At 40.6% G+C, this 14,342-nt stretch overlaps 1 protein-coding gene across 1 annotated transcript in view; it reads left to right on the top strand.

Moving 5' to 3' along the window:
- Positions 1-9,274: 9,274 nt before the first annotated feature.
- Positions 9,275-14,342, top strand: part of SLC6A19 (solute carrier family 6 member 19) — a 31,179-nt gene continuing 26,111 nt past the window's right edge. Inside the window, exon 1 of the mRNA XM_075271128.1 lies at positions 9,275-9,612. Within this exon, the coding sequence (XP_075127229.1) occupies positions 9,411-9,612 (202 nt within the window). The 5' untranslated portion in view covers positions 9,275-9,410. The remainder of the gene's footprint in view (positions 9,613-14,342) is intronic.

Genomic DNA, 14,342 nt, shown 5'->3' with positions numbered 1-14,342 from the left:
ATCCTCTCCAGGTAGTACAGAGTTCCGGCTCTCCTACACGAAATCTATCCCTCCACGTCTGATAGATGTTGGAGGTGTCTCTGATCGAGGCATGATGGCCCACATCTGGCGGGGATGCCCCCTCCTGCGCCCCTTTTGGACTGGAGTTAGGCGGGTCATCACACAGGTTACGGGGGGTGGATTTGGCGGATGACCCCGCCCCTCTAATCCTCTCCATATTCTCACGTGAATTCCAGAAGCCCACTCGCAGGCTTCTGGGATTCATGCTAGTAGCAGCTAGATCAGTGATCCCCAGACTATGGAAGTCCCAGATGCCTCCATTGCTACTCTCCTGGCTGAAGGAGCTCCTTCACTTGCGCTGCATGGAGGGCTTGGTGGCTGAACTCCGCCTGGACGATGTTGTACACCAACAAACATGGCTACTCTGGAACCATTTTTACTATTCCGCTGATTTTTGAGCCTTTTTCCCCCCTGTTCCCTTGTATTGTTGTCTTTCCCTCTGCTGTATCTATGCCCTGTGGCTTTATATTCACATGTTTATACCTGTTGATGCTCATTTTTTAATTGTTTTACACATGCTGGTATTGTGACTCTGCTGCGTCAGAGTTTGTTATTCTCTCCTGTCCCAAAGCACTCCCTGCCCATTACCCGTTGCTGCTTCCCCCCCCTCCCTCCAATCCGCCTGCTTCCCTGTCCCCTGTCATAAAATGTTCTAAAACCTTCAACAAACTTTTAATGATGAAAATGTAAATAAAACTATATGAATTTGGTATCCCTGGAACCGTACCGAAACAAAGAATACAGATTGTATGTCATTTTAGCTTTACAGTGAAGCCCGTAAAAACGAAGCCAGTAAGAAAGTCGCACAAATGCACTTTTTTTTCAAATCCACCCCATTCTGAATTTTTTCCAGCGTCCCAGTATATTGTACAGTATAATAAATGGTAGCATCATGCCGCAAAATTTGTGCCGCAAACATTAAGACCTCATATCTCTGAGAGCAGAAAAATATAAAATTTATGGGGCATGGAAGGGGGAGAGCAAAAAACAAAAATCGAAAAATGCCCGCGACGAGAAGGGGTTAAGGTTAAGTTTACAGAGTGGAAAATTATGGAGATTCCTTTTAATTTTCTGCCATTGTTTTCCAACCATGGTCTACATGCGATAGGATGCTGATGTAGAGCATTGGGATTTGGATGAATGGGCCTTATCAACAAGAAGTCTTGATCCGTGGCATCTGCTGCAAGATTGAGCAGAGCGCTTATTTTTTCAGTGTCCTGTTGTGATCTCTGCCTCCCTTTGAAAACAATGGGAGTTCAGAATCTGGGCAGAATCCCTCAGTGTGAATTTACCCTAAAATTTCCTAACATCTATACAAAATCAATTTGTCACTAACTCTAAATCTAAGCCCTATGTATAAGCCGTGTGCATATTGATGATTAATGTTTTAATCATATGACTTCCAAAGCTATAAAGGTTTGTGATCTATAACAAAATTACCTTATAATGTTTTTTGAACAGCAATAAAATAAAACTGGCACATGGCCTTAAGTTATAAATCAAATGATAAGACCTAATTAAATCTTATCCTCTCCTGTTGAACTAACTTCAAGCTAGCCATGACACAATGCATTAACCAGATAAGTATATAACATTCCAAGAACATTGCGATTAGTCCAGCTAACAGGATAAAAGAGTCTGAATTAAGTGGCACAGGGACTAACCCGGTAGCACTGTTTACAGGGGGTCAAATACAACCAAGCACAACATCTGAATGGAGTTTGTATGTTCTGCCTCCTTTGACACAGGGAAATTTCATCTGTGAGGCCTACTCACAATATTAAAGGGGTTGTCCGGGATAAACTATGGATACACCCCTAAATTAAACCCCCTGCCCCCCGCCTAACTTCAAAATTACTTAAATTAACAAAAATCTATAATTACCCATATCCCCAGGGCAGTCACATGACCTGTGGCGAACTTTTGACATGGGCTTCCATTCCCCGCCCTTACTGACCCCCCCACACACACATTCCTGCACATACTATTATGCGCCATATTGTCCCCTGTGCACAGTATTATGCCTAATAGTGGCCCCTGCACAAAGTATTATGTCCCATAGTGGCCCTTGCACGCAGTATTATGCCCCATTGTGTACCACCCATGAACAATTATTATCTTTTCAGACCCCAGGATAAAATAATCAGAGAACCAGGGGAGGTTACAAACATAAAAACTCTTTTACTTACCTCTCCTGGACTCCAGTGCACTCTCTGCTGATGTCAGCCATCTTCAATGATAGAAGAGATATCACTTGAGCCAGGGCTTGAGTCACGACACATAAGCATGCAAGCCTGACCCACATGACATCTGGGAAATCACACAAGTAGGCCTGATGCCTTCCAGACCCACCTAGACTGTCTGCATTGCCAGGGAGGAGCAACTCTCACCAACACCTACACCTCCAGCAGCTGAGGCTGAGTTTTCACCAACGTCTACCCCTCTCCATTCTCCTACTGCTGGTTACCAATTGTATTCATCATTTTTCCCTCACCAGCATTACCCATATTCCCTCTGAAGCCATGCTCCACTGCATACCAGTAACGCTAGGTTCACACCTGCGTTCTGGTCTCCATTCTGTGGTTTCCGTCTTCTGCATGCAAGAAGACAGAAACCACATAGTGCTGCATGTCCTACTATGTGTCCGGATTAAAAAACCCGGTTTCGCGGCGGAGAGCATAAAACGCTCATCGCCGCTCACGGCCGGACAGCTTTCTCACCCATTCAAATGAATGGGTGAGAAAGACTCCTGCAGGTTTCCATCTCCTGCCTCTGTTTTATGCAGGAAACGGAAACCTGCATAACAGAGTGCCGGGCGCAGATGTGAACGACCCCTAACTCATTAGATCCTCAGAGTCTCATTTTTATTATACTAATCTCTAATTTAATGTTTTCATTTGTATAATTTATGTTTTTTGTTCAAGAGGGAAGGGTTTATTGTTTACTATGGAACATTGATCAGGGGGGATGTTGTTAGTATGGGACATTTTATTACTATGGGATGGGGGTTGGAAGGGTTTTGTAACCTCATCCTACTAATATTATAAATGTGAAAGTTTGTGTGTTTGGATGTTTGGATGTTTGTGAGTTTGGATGTTTGTTCCTCAATCACGCTAAAACGCCTGGACAGATTTGCATGCAATTTTCCACAAACATAGTTTTCCCTTAGGATTGAGTCACAGGCTACTTTTGGTGCCACTAAACAACATGGCTTCCTAGCAGGAGACTCACAAAAGCAGGACTCCTAGCCCCAGCTATAGACTCACACACACTGCCTGGCATTTCCTGCCTCAACCTGCCTGCACACTCCTTACTGTCACCTCAGGAGTAGCCCTCACTCTACTCACTCACATTTACATATAGCTTTCCACTATATAACAGATCACATTCTCTGTATTACTACATACACAATACAACACATCACATTGTAATTACATGTATCTCCTATCACTGCTATATACAGTACCTGATACATATATACTCCTGTACACAGGCTGTATATACTATATAATTACATGTATTACCTATCACTGCTATATACAGTACCTGATACATATATACTCCTGTACATAGGCTGTATATACTATATAATTACATGTATTACCTATCACTGCTATATACAGTGCCTGATACATATATACTCCTGTACACAGGCTTTATATACTATATAATTACATGTATTACCTATCACTGCTATATACAGTGCCTGATACATATATACTCCTGTACACAGGCTTTATATACTATATAATTACATGTATCACCTATCACTGCTATATACAGCGCCTGATACATATATACCCCTGTACACAGGCTGTATATACTATATAATTACATGTATCTCCTATCACTACTATATACAGCGCCTGATACATATATACTCCTGTACACAGGCTGTATATACTATATAATTACATGTATCACCTATCACTGCTATATACAGTACCTGATACATATATACTCCTGTACACAGGCTGTATATACTATATAATTACATGTATCTCCTATCACTGCTATATACAGTACCTGATACATATATACTCCTGTACACAGGCTGTATATACTATATAATTACATGTATCTCCTATCACTGCTATATACAGTGCCTGATACATATATACTCCTGTACACAGGCTTTATATACTATATAATTACATGTATCTCCTATCACTGCTATATACAGCGCCTGATACATATATACCCCTGTACACAGGCTGTATATACTATATAATTACATGTATCTCCTATCACTGCTATATACAGAGCCTGATACATATATACTCCTGTACACAGGCTGTATATACTATATAATTACATGTATCTCCTATCACTGCTATATACAGAGCCTGATACATATATACTCCTGTACACAGGCTGTATATACTATATAATTACATGTATCTCCTATCACTGCTATATACAGTGCTGATACATATATACTCCTGTACACAGGCTGTATATACTATATAATTACATGTATTACCTATCACTGCTATATACAGTACCTGATACATATATACTCCTGTACACAGGCTGTATAACACATCACATTGTCTGTATCACAACATACACAATATAACACATCAAATCACATTTGCTAGCCCACCAAACTTTTTAAAGCACTTTTACAGTTTCACACGTCTGTGTCCGCCCAATTCTCAAATCACCGCAGACGAAGTCGCGGGTAAAAGCTAGTATATATATAAATTTATAAGTTTCTGTCTGTCTGATCTTTATGTGCGACCAAACGACTGGACCGATCTTCACCAAATTTGGCACCAAGATACTTCAGGTGCCCAAGAAGGTTTTATACTGGGTTTAAACTCTCTCGGACGTACTGTTCCTGAGATACAGTATTCCCAAAACATTGACCTGCATTAGCCAATACAAACCTGCAAGTCTTTCACTCAAATTCCAACTGCCATACACATGGTCACTCCACATGTACACAGCATTACACCAGGTGTATCCAACACCTATATCCAACACTGATATCCAAACTGAGATACACACATCAGAGGATTAAATACACAGCTTAGCACACACCAACACATGTCAGAGGATTAGATACACAGCTTAGCACAGCATCACACATCGGAGCATTAGATACATGGTTCAGCACACAGTATCACACATCATGGGATTAGATACACAGTTCATCACAAACTATTACACATAGAGGATTAGATAAACAGCTCAGCACACACCAACACACATAAGAGTATTAGATACACAGCTCAGCACACACCAACACACATCAGAGAATTAGATACACAGCTCAGCACATAGTATCACACATCAGATGATTAGATACAAAGATCAGCATACAGTATCACACATAAGAGGATTAGATACACAGGTCAGCACACATTAGAGGATTACATACACAGCTCAGCACACCGTATCATACATCAGAGGATTAGATATACAGCTAAACACACAGTATCACACATCAGAGGATTAGAACACAGTTTAGCACACAATATCACACATCAGATGATTAGATACAAAGATCAGCACACAGTATCACACATAAAAGGATTAGATACACAGGTCAGCACACATTAGAGGATAAAATACACAGCGCAGCACACAGTACCATACACCTGAGGATTAGATACACAGGTCAGCACACATCAGAGGATTATATACACAGCTCAGCACACAGTTTCACACATCAGAGGATTAGATACAAAGGTCAGCACACAATATCACAAATCAGAGAATTAGATACGCAGCTCAGCCCATAGTATTACACATCAGAGGATTGCATACGCAGCTCAGCACCTAACATCACACATCAGATAATTAGATACACAACTCCGCATATACCATCACACATCAGGGGATTAGATACACAGCTCAGCACACTGCATCACACATCAAAGGATTAGATACACAGCTAAGCACACACCAAGACATATAGAGGATTGTATACACAGCTCAGCACGCAGTATCACACATCACATGATTATATACACAGCTCAGTACACAGTATCACACATCAGAGGATTAGATACACAGCTCAGCACACACCATCACACATCAGAGGATTAGATACATAGGTCAGCACACACCATCACACATCAGAGCTTTACTTCAGGTTTCCATAACAACTCAGCCATTTTTCTTTACTGCTGTAGGTCAGCTTTAAAGAGGCAGGGTGCTGTGGATGACACTGTTAAGCAAGTTCTCATTCACACAGCTTTACTCCAGATATCCATAACAACCAATCGCAGGTTTTTCACTGATATCCAAACTGAGATACACATGATTGCATGACTGCTTATGGACATACACAAACGACATACAAAATAGACCAGTGCAAAACTGGGCAATTCTTATGAGGACACTACACAAACAACAAATTAAATACTCCTGCTAGTTTCATATATATTCTAGATTTATTTTTAATAAATTAATTTATATTTGAAAACTTCAAGAGCTGTCATGGGATCTTCTGCAATACGCCCATGTGAAGTTAAAACAATAAGCAGGTTATCTTCCTCATAACTTCAAAAATGTCGATGGCCGAATTGCTCAGGACCAGTATTGAAATCAATAGCGGTTGTGGGCTCTTTTGCTACTGGCACAATTGAAGTTATGGGGAAAAAATATCTATAGGATATACGTTAACTTGGTGATCACTTGGTCTCCATGTATAAAGGAACAAATCATATCAACAATAGTAATACAATATCTTTTTTGTCTGGCAAATATACTGTGTGAGGATTTAGTAATTATATTCAAATTAAAGCACAAGTGCATATACAGCAGTTGACAGGTCAATAGTTGTGCCACATGGGCCAGATACTTGGTGTGTCGGGTGGCTGGTGCCAAGTTCAAGCTGGGCCAGCAAGCTTGGCAAGTGCTGGGTTTGTCAGGTGGGACATGTGCACTGATGACAGGTTAAAACTACTGTATGCCTAGTGCATGGATGGCAAGTGTGTGGGATGCCATGTGGTCTAGATGCCATGATTGCCAGATGCCATAAGGAGGAACATTAATCCTGTTCAGGCTGCTATTTGCTGACGTGTTGAAAACTGGCAAGGAACGGCACCTTATAGACCCCAGAGTCTAATAATAGAAGTATTTGTCACCCAATAAATACACTTTCTGCAGACGTACTTACCGATCCTTGCTCCTGCTCCCAGCCTGCTCTGCTTCCCTTTCCTCCATTCAAGGGGCCCCAGTGACATCAAATGAGATAAGGATCAGTAAGTAAATAAGGGCCTGTTACCTGCTGGAGTTACTATATAAAAAAAAACAAAGCAAAAAAACAAGAATCTACAGTCTATGGTTTGGGCCCTGTGGAAGCCACTTCGGCTGCTATGGTGGTACTAACGCCACTACCTCCATTTACTAGCCATGATATTGAAATTGCACTCCACAAAGCGTCTTGCCTGGCACAATTTTATGTTGAAGACCCTCTTATGGGCATCTAGTCCTCTCCACGAGTATGGGCGCAGCAGGTTTGTCATCTTTTGAAGCACCTCATCCTATACCATGACATAGGAGACTGGATGCGTGGACTTGTAAGTAGTCTTGAAGTCACCTGATCTATCAGGACTCACTGCCCAAAAGTAGAAAGTTAGTAGCGTCCCCAGTATTACCAAAGGCACCGACATCAATAGCAATAAATCTATACTTCTTGTAATTGAAGTAATGTGATCCAGAATTTGGTGGCATATATGCTTACTCCTGATGGCATATATGCAGTTGAGGAAATGGCCACAGACTGAAAGTGTGCAACTGCCTACAACCAAATCTCCTGGGTCTGACTTGGCACTGATATGGGCTGCAAGAGCTGTCAGATCACGTGGCATATGCTCCTCATAATTTCATAGATTGTGGATTTACCACTCCTGAATTGGAGGTGCAGGAATGAATAACTCTCCCCAGTTGCCAAATATGTGCAAGAGGAAGAGAAAACAAAAAAAATATCAACATGTCATGACATATTTTCGTACTTGTGATTAGAAAAAAAATACAAATCAAAAACTCATTCTAAACAGTTAAATATGACTTCATGCACATAACCATGTTTTACTTCATTTTATTATCTGCAATTATGGTTCTGCAATTGAAAATAAAATATGAGCACATTCTTCCACATGACATCTGAGACATTACCATAAAAGCCCGAAGCCTGTTGTAGGAGTGACACCCGATCCAGGAGAGGTTAGTAACAATGTTTATTATGTTTCTTCACCTCCCCTGAGTCTCCAATTATTAGACCGCAGAGTATAATAATAGTGGCAGTTGTTGAGGTTCGCAGCCCGCTCCTGCTCACAGTTTCTTCTGCTCTCCTCTTCTGTGTCCTATAACAGAAGGGGAAGCGGGGGGAGACCATGAGCAGGAGCTGGGAAAGGTAGGTAAATAGGCCATTACCTGCTAGGGATACTGCCGCCTCCTCTACTTCACCCGCACATAAGACATCTGCGTCTCAGCACAGGAGGTGTGACGTCTTAGCATCGCCACCTGTGCCAAGACGCAGAGGTCTAAGCCAGCCCAGGACAAGTCCACACAGTTTTGTTTTCAAAGCGGCCTGTCTTGGGCTAGTTTAGAAAAAAAAAAAGAAAAAAAATGTAAAATTGACACCCCACTCAGCCTCATTAGCAGTGCACCCCTGGGTTCACACTAGCGTTTGGTTCTCTGTCATTTGGGTCCACATGGGGACATGAAAGACGGAGATCCTGTCCACTTAAAAATGGCCCTGTCCACTTAAAAAACTGAAACCAGCGGAGAGAAAAGTCCTCCAAGCAGGAGAATCCAACGCAATGTGAATCCAGCCTTACAAGAAATTTTATTGGTGGTAGGCTCCTTTGAAAGATTATATTATGTAAAAAAGGATCAAGATAATCTGCAATGATACAACATTATAACAAGGGCATGTGGATTTCCAGTATTCCTAATGTTTCCTAATGGAACACTATACCCATGCAACCCTTCACTAAATCCTTCCATGAAACATACTGCACAACAAACGGTATGATTTATAACCTTCTCTGCTACATATTGGTTTACACAAGCAAAAGCAAATACTTTTTTCAAAATCATTCAGAAAAGCAATAAAATCAGAACCCTTCAGTGTGTACAAGGATTGTATAGTGGCTCATTCTGTACTTGGTGACGCATTGACTGATAAGGCATTAATTATTAGAAGAACAGTCATTGTAAAGGTTCTGCTGACACTTCTTTCTTCTTTAGGTGGTGCCCTCCTGAAATAAGTACCAAAGGTTCCTTATAAATACCACTTGCATAAACCAACAGTCATCACTTTCATCCTTCCTCAAGCTGCCCTGATTTTTTTTCTCCCTATGTAATAAGAAAGTGATCCTTTGTGCATCATGGACAAACTTGTGCTGCCAAACCCAGGACTTGAAAACAGAATACAAACCTATGAACAACTTGAGTACCTAGAAAAAGAAGAAGCAGGAGAAAGACCAAAATGGGACAACAAAGCACAATATATGCTCACCTGTGTAGGTTTTTGTGTAGGACTGGGAAACGTATGGAGATTTCCTTACCTTTGTCAAAGCCATGGAGGAGGTATGTACTAAATACTATGAGTTTACTACTGGTTATACAGAACATTATAGAATGTATATGTGTGCAATACGAAAGATGTAACATGTCTATATAATAAGTTCTAGATTTTTATTCATTAATATTGTTGCTCTATTAAAAAAAAAACAAAAAAAACCCCCAAACTTTATAAGGCTAGGTTTACATGCTGCAGACTCAAACAATGGAGTACCTGACCACTAAAACAGCGGTTATCTGCAAACAGTAGCAGACCCCATATACTGTAACGGGGTTCACCAGATGTCTGTCGGGTGTACACCATTTTTATACTGAATTTGGCAGAGGGAAAAGTCCTCTGTGTAGGACTTTTTTCTCTTCCGAATTCTGGTGGTTTTTGTGCCACAGTCTCCAAGATGTGAATTTAGCCTAAGGAACAAAACATATGCTATGTAAATCCACTAAAAATGTTGTGTAGTAGAATCCAACATCCTTACTATAATAGTGGTATGGGAGGTAGCATTCACTATATATAGCATGTCTATTAGCTGGATCAAGCAAACAAATCTATATGTGATAAATGATTTTAATTTCTATACTCCTCTCTCCATATAATGAGTGAGTCTGCGAGGTATATTATACAGCAGCAGGCAGGGCTGGCTCCAGGTTTGTGTGGGCACTTTGATGACAGAGACTCAATGGTCCCCTCTGTTGCAAAAATGAAAACCGTAGCTGTAACCCATAGCAATAATAAGTTGGTTTAAAACTTATGTGGTTTTATTAACGGCAGGATTACGAAATACATAGAACTCTCACTAGCAGTTAAGTGGCAGCGCTGTGAATGTATTGACCCCTCATGATCCCCACACACAGTATAATGACCTACTTATGCTCCAAAAGCAGTCTGATGGCCCCTTATACATTTTAATGGTTCTTTATTCTCCTACGCAGAATATAATCCTCCTCTTTTGCCAACACATAGAGTTAAAATGGCCACTGTACCCCTTGTTATATTCTTTTCCATCATATTGGTACTTTAAGGCTGAGGCCCAACATTGCGGAAACACAGCATTTTTTGTTGCAGATTTTGCTGCGGTTTTTGGACCTAAAGCCAGGAGTGGATTGAGCAGAAGATAGAAGTATAAGAGCTTCCTATATATTTCCAATTCTTATTATAGCCATTCTTGGCTTTGGCTCAAACAACCACAGCAAAATCTGCAACAAAAAAGCAGCGTTTCCTCAATGCGGGGCTTCAGCATCAGGGTTCCAGGGTTCTGTAAACGAGAATTAGGATATTGTTGTGTTTGGGAGAAACTGTGTATCTGTAGGCTGCTTTTACTTTATTAACCCCTATAATGATGCTTTATTAGAAAGAAAGAAATTTATAATTTATAACAGCTGCATTTCCACAACATTCAAAATAAAATTAAGGGAAATTAGATGATGCCAACAAAAATAGATATGGTAAATAATATTAGCTAATTTCAGTGGTATAACTGGTATCTGTCTGAAAAGCAGAGCATTTCACATTTTGAAAATTGCAAATTTTTCGAGACTTCCACCAAAGTTTATCTTTTTAATAAATAACTGCAAAAATTACTGACCAAAGTTTACGACTAACATGGCGTATAATGGGGCAAATATATTAAGAACGATGTATCTTACGCAAGTCAGAATAAATGGCCCAAATGGCGCATGGTCCGAGAAATTTATGAAGAGGCTGCAGCCTCTTCAAAAATCTGTCTGCCATCCCTGTGCCAGAATGGAAATCTATGCCAGTTAGGAACTTAGGTAAATTTCCACTGTAAATAATTCGAGAAAATTGAGGTGAGTTATAATGAATCCGTCTTGAAGCACCCCAATCCTCTCTTTGTGGCCGCCAGTATGCGCTACCAAAGTCTAGAAGAATACAGCATCCCAAAATAGGCAGCCCTGGGAATTCACTGGACCCAGGTCCTGGCCCATACTCCACACAAAGTATACTACTGCTACCAGGGACACCTTACCTACATTATCTTGACTCCAGGAGCATGCCCTCATTATGCAGTTTCGATTTTTGAGTTTGAGAAAGGCTCTGAATGGGCCGAAAACGTTCACATGTACATCATCTGCTGTGACTTCCAGAATTATCTGAAATAAATCTTAATTGCATTCTAAGAACAGTGGGATCCTTGTTTAACTATTGGATACGGATTGGGACCTTATCCCACTACCATACCTCCCAGTGGATTGGCCACACCTATATACATCATGTGTCCTTGAGGTGTTCTGATGCCATCTCCTTAAGAGGTTAATGATCCCCTTATGTCTCCAAACAGTATAAATGCCCCCTATTTAAGCTGACACAAAATCTAATTTGATAGTAGATGGAAGAGAGTTCAGCTCATTGTAGATAATGAAAATGGAGCCTCTAAATAGGCACAATCTTTCAAAATTAGTGATGTGATTAATAGTTGTGTTAGGGGTGAGTTCATGTAAAAAGTGAAACATCTGATGAATTGGAAAGGTCTCACATGGAAGAAGTGTGTTGGTGTAAGTGAAATATTCCTTGTAGATGAGACAATACATTTGTAAAGGAGGAAATCATTAAGGAGCCTAGTGTGTCTCCTAGTGTGTGAAGTCCTTGGGGAGAGATCAAGTGGAAACAGGGGATTGGAAAATATTAGGAGAAGGGGCAATACCTGGTTCTGTAAGTTATATTGGACTCTCGTTCTTTTCCATAATTTCAGTATATAACCAGTGGTCTGAATATGGAGGTTTGAAAGTAGACAGTGTAGACCAAAGTAAGGCATGGAGCGAGGCTGGTGTCACAAGGCTCAACTCCAATGACACCCACTGCGGTCCTTAAGGTCCTTCATTAGTTTAGGAATCAGAGATGCATAGTTCTATTTAAAATAGCTGTCAAAATTAATCCCTAGATAAAGAATGTAGTTATGCCGAGTTGGAAATCCAAAGTTCAGGGCAACATGCTCTCTAATCTCATGAGGAACATTACAGGCAAGGCATAATCTCAGATTTAGAAAGGTTAAGTTTAAGGCCCAATAAACATATGAAAGAGGGCTAAGTAGATTCGGGAGTGTAATTATTGGTTTCGTAATTGTGAGGAGCAGGTCATCTCCAAGAAGGCTTTATATTCACACCCTCCAATTTGGACACATGAGATGTTAAGATAGAAATGTAAAGCTACAGCTACAGGTTCGAGTGCAAGGGGGGTGTGACAAGGTATCTGTTAAGAATTTTAAGTAAGCAATAGGGTCACAATAAAGAACATGTAGGGCTCACTGAAAGTGGCCTGTCATACTCATGAACTGGAGAACCTAAGCAAGGTATCCCCAGGACAGAGAATCTTAACCAATGATGGAAGTAGGTTATTTAGGCAAGAGGCCAGGGTAGAAGAAAAGATTTTATGCTTAAAAGTGATATGGGCCTATAGTTGGCTGGAGTAGGACAGTCTTTTTTTGGGTTTGGGAATTGCTATTGAGCATATCTTTGGGGGAACTTACCTGCAATAAAATCTAAATTAATTATTTGAAAATCATACAGTATGGAATTTCTGGATTTTTATTTAGATTCTGTCTCTCACAGTTGAAGTGTAACTATGATAAAAATTACAGACCTCTCTTTTTTCAATTTCCTTCTATATGTGGGTCCAGATCACCAGAAAGACCTGTCCCATAATTCTCATTCCCTGTCAGTGGTCCCCCATGCAGTAGTTGTTCCTTCTTTTACACCACAACCGACCTCCACAGATTCCTTATTGAGTATATGCTGACCAACCTCTCCTTTTGGTATTAAATGGTTAATTTACTCCTTTCTGACAATGTGTGTGTGTGATAAATCTGCTTTCCCTGTCTCACTCCAGGGCAGCGGATGGCAAGTGTTTTACATTTACCATCCATAGACTGGCAATCATCAAAAGGAGCCAGAAAGGAGATCAGAGAAGTTTAATCAGCCTTAGTGTGGTGAGGTTGACAGGCTCCTGGGCAATGGGTATGACCGCAACCTCTGCACCCCCTCAAGTTATACCCCTGGTAAGATCATCAACTATGTCCTACCAGGCATTCTGGGGCTGATTTGGGGAAAAATCTATTTTTAGCAGGTTGTTATGTCATAGGCTTTTTTAACATGAGAGGGTGTAAAGGAATGAGGCTAGGACTACATGGCGACCGTGAATGTGACTCGTGTTGCCTGTCCAAAGTTTGCCATGTCTCCTGCGACTCCCTCACTAGTGCATATGTCCTAACCGTCCCGGATTTTGGGGGAACATTCCTAGATTCAGGGTCAATATTTATTTATTTATTTTTTAAATGTAGATTGTGAGCCCCACATAGAGCTCACAATGTACATTTTTCCCTATCAGTATGTCTTTGGAATATGGGATGGAAATCCATGCAAACGCGGGGAGAACATACAAACTCCTTGCAGATGTTTTTATGCCCTTGGCAGGATTTGAACACCAGGACTCCAGCGCTGCAAGGCTGCAGTGCTAACCACTGAGCCACCGTGTGGCCCCTGGTCAATATTTGTTTTGATATTGTAGATTCAGTATACTTGCATATTAGTTTATCACCTGCAAAAGAAATGACGATTTTTTGCAATGTATTGCAATGTGTTAGCATTGTAATGCATTGCATTAGTGATCAGACCCCCTGGGGTTTCAAGACTCCTAGGGGGTCTAATGAATGCAAAAAATGTTTTAAAAAAGTAAAAAAATATATAATTTTTTAAAAAAAAGTATTAAAAATTCAAATCACCCT

Source organism: Leptodactylus fuscus, chromosome 4 (genome assembly GCF_031893055.1).
Source record: "Leptodactylus fuscus isolate aLepFus1 chromosome 4, aLepFus1.hap2, whole genome shotgun sequence".
Classification (NCBI taxonomy): Eukaryota; Metazoa; Chordata; class Amphibia; order Anura; family Leptodactylidae; genus Leptodactylus; species Leptodactylus fuscus.
The sequence above is the reverse complement of the archived record's forward strand: the minus strand, read 5'-3'. Positions and strand labels throughout refer to the sequence as shown.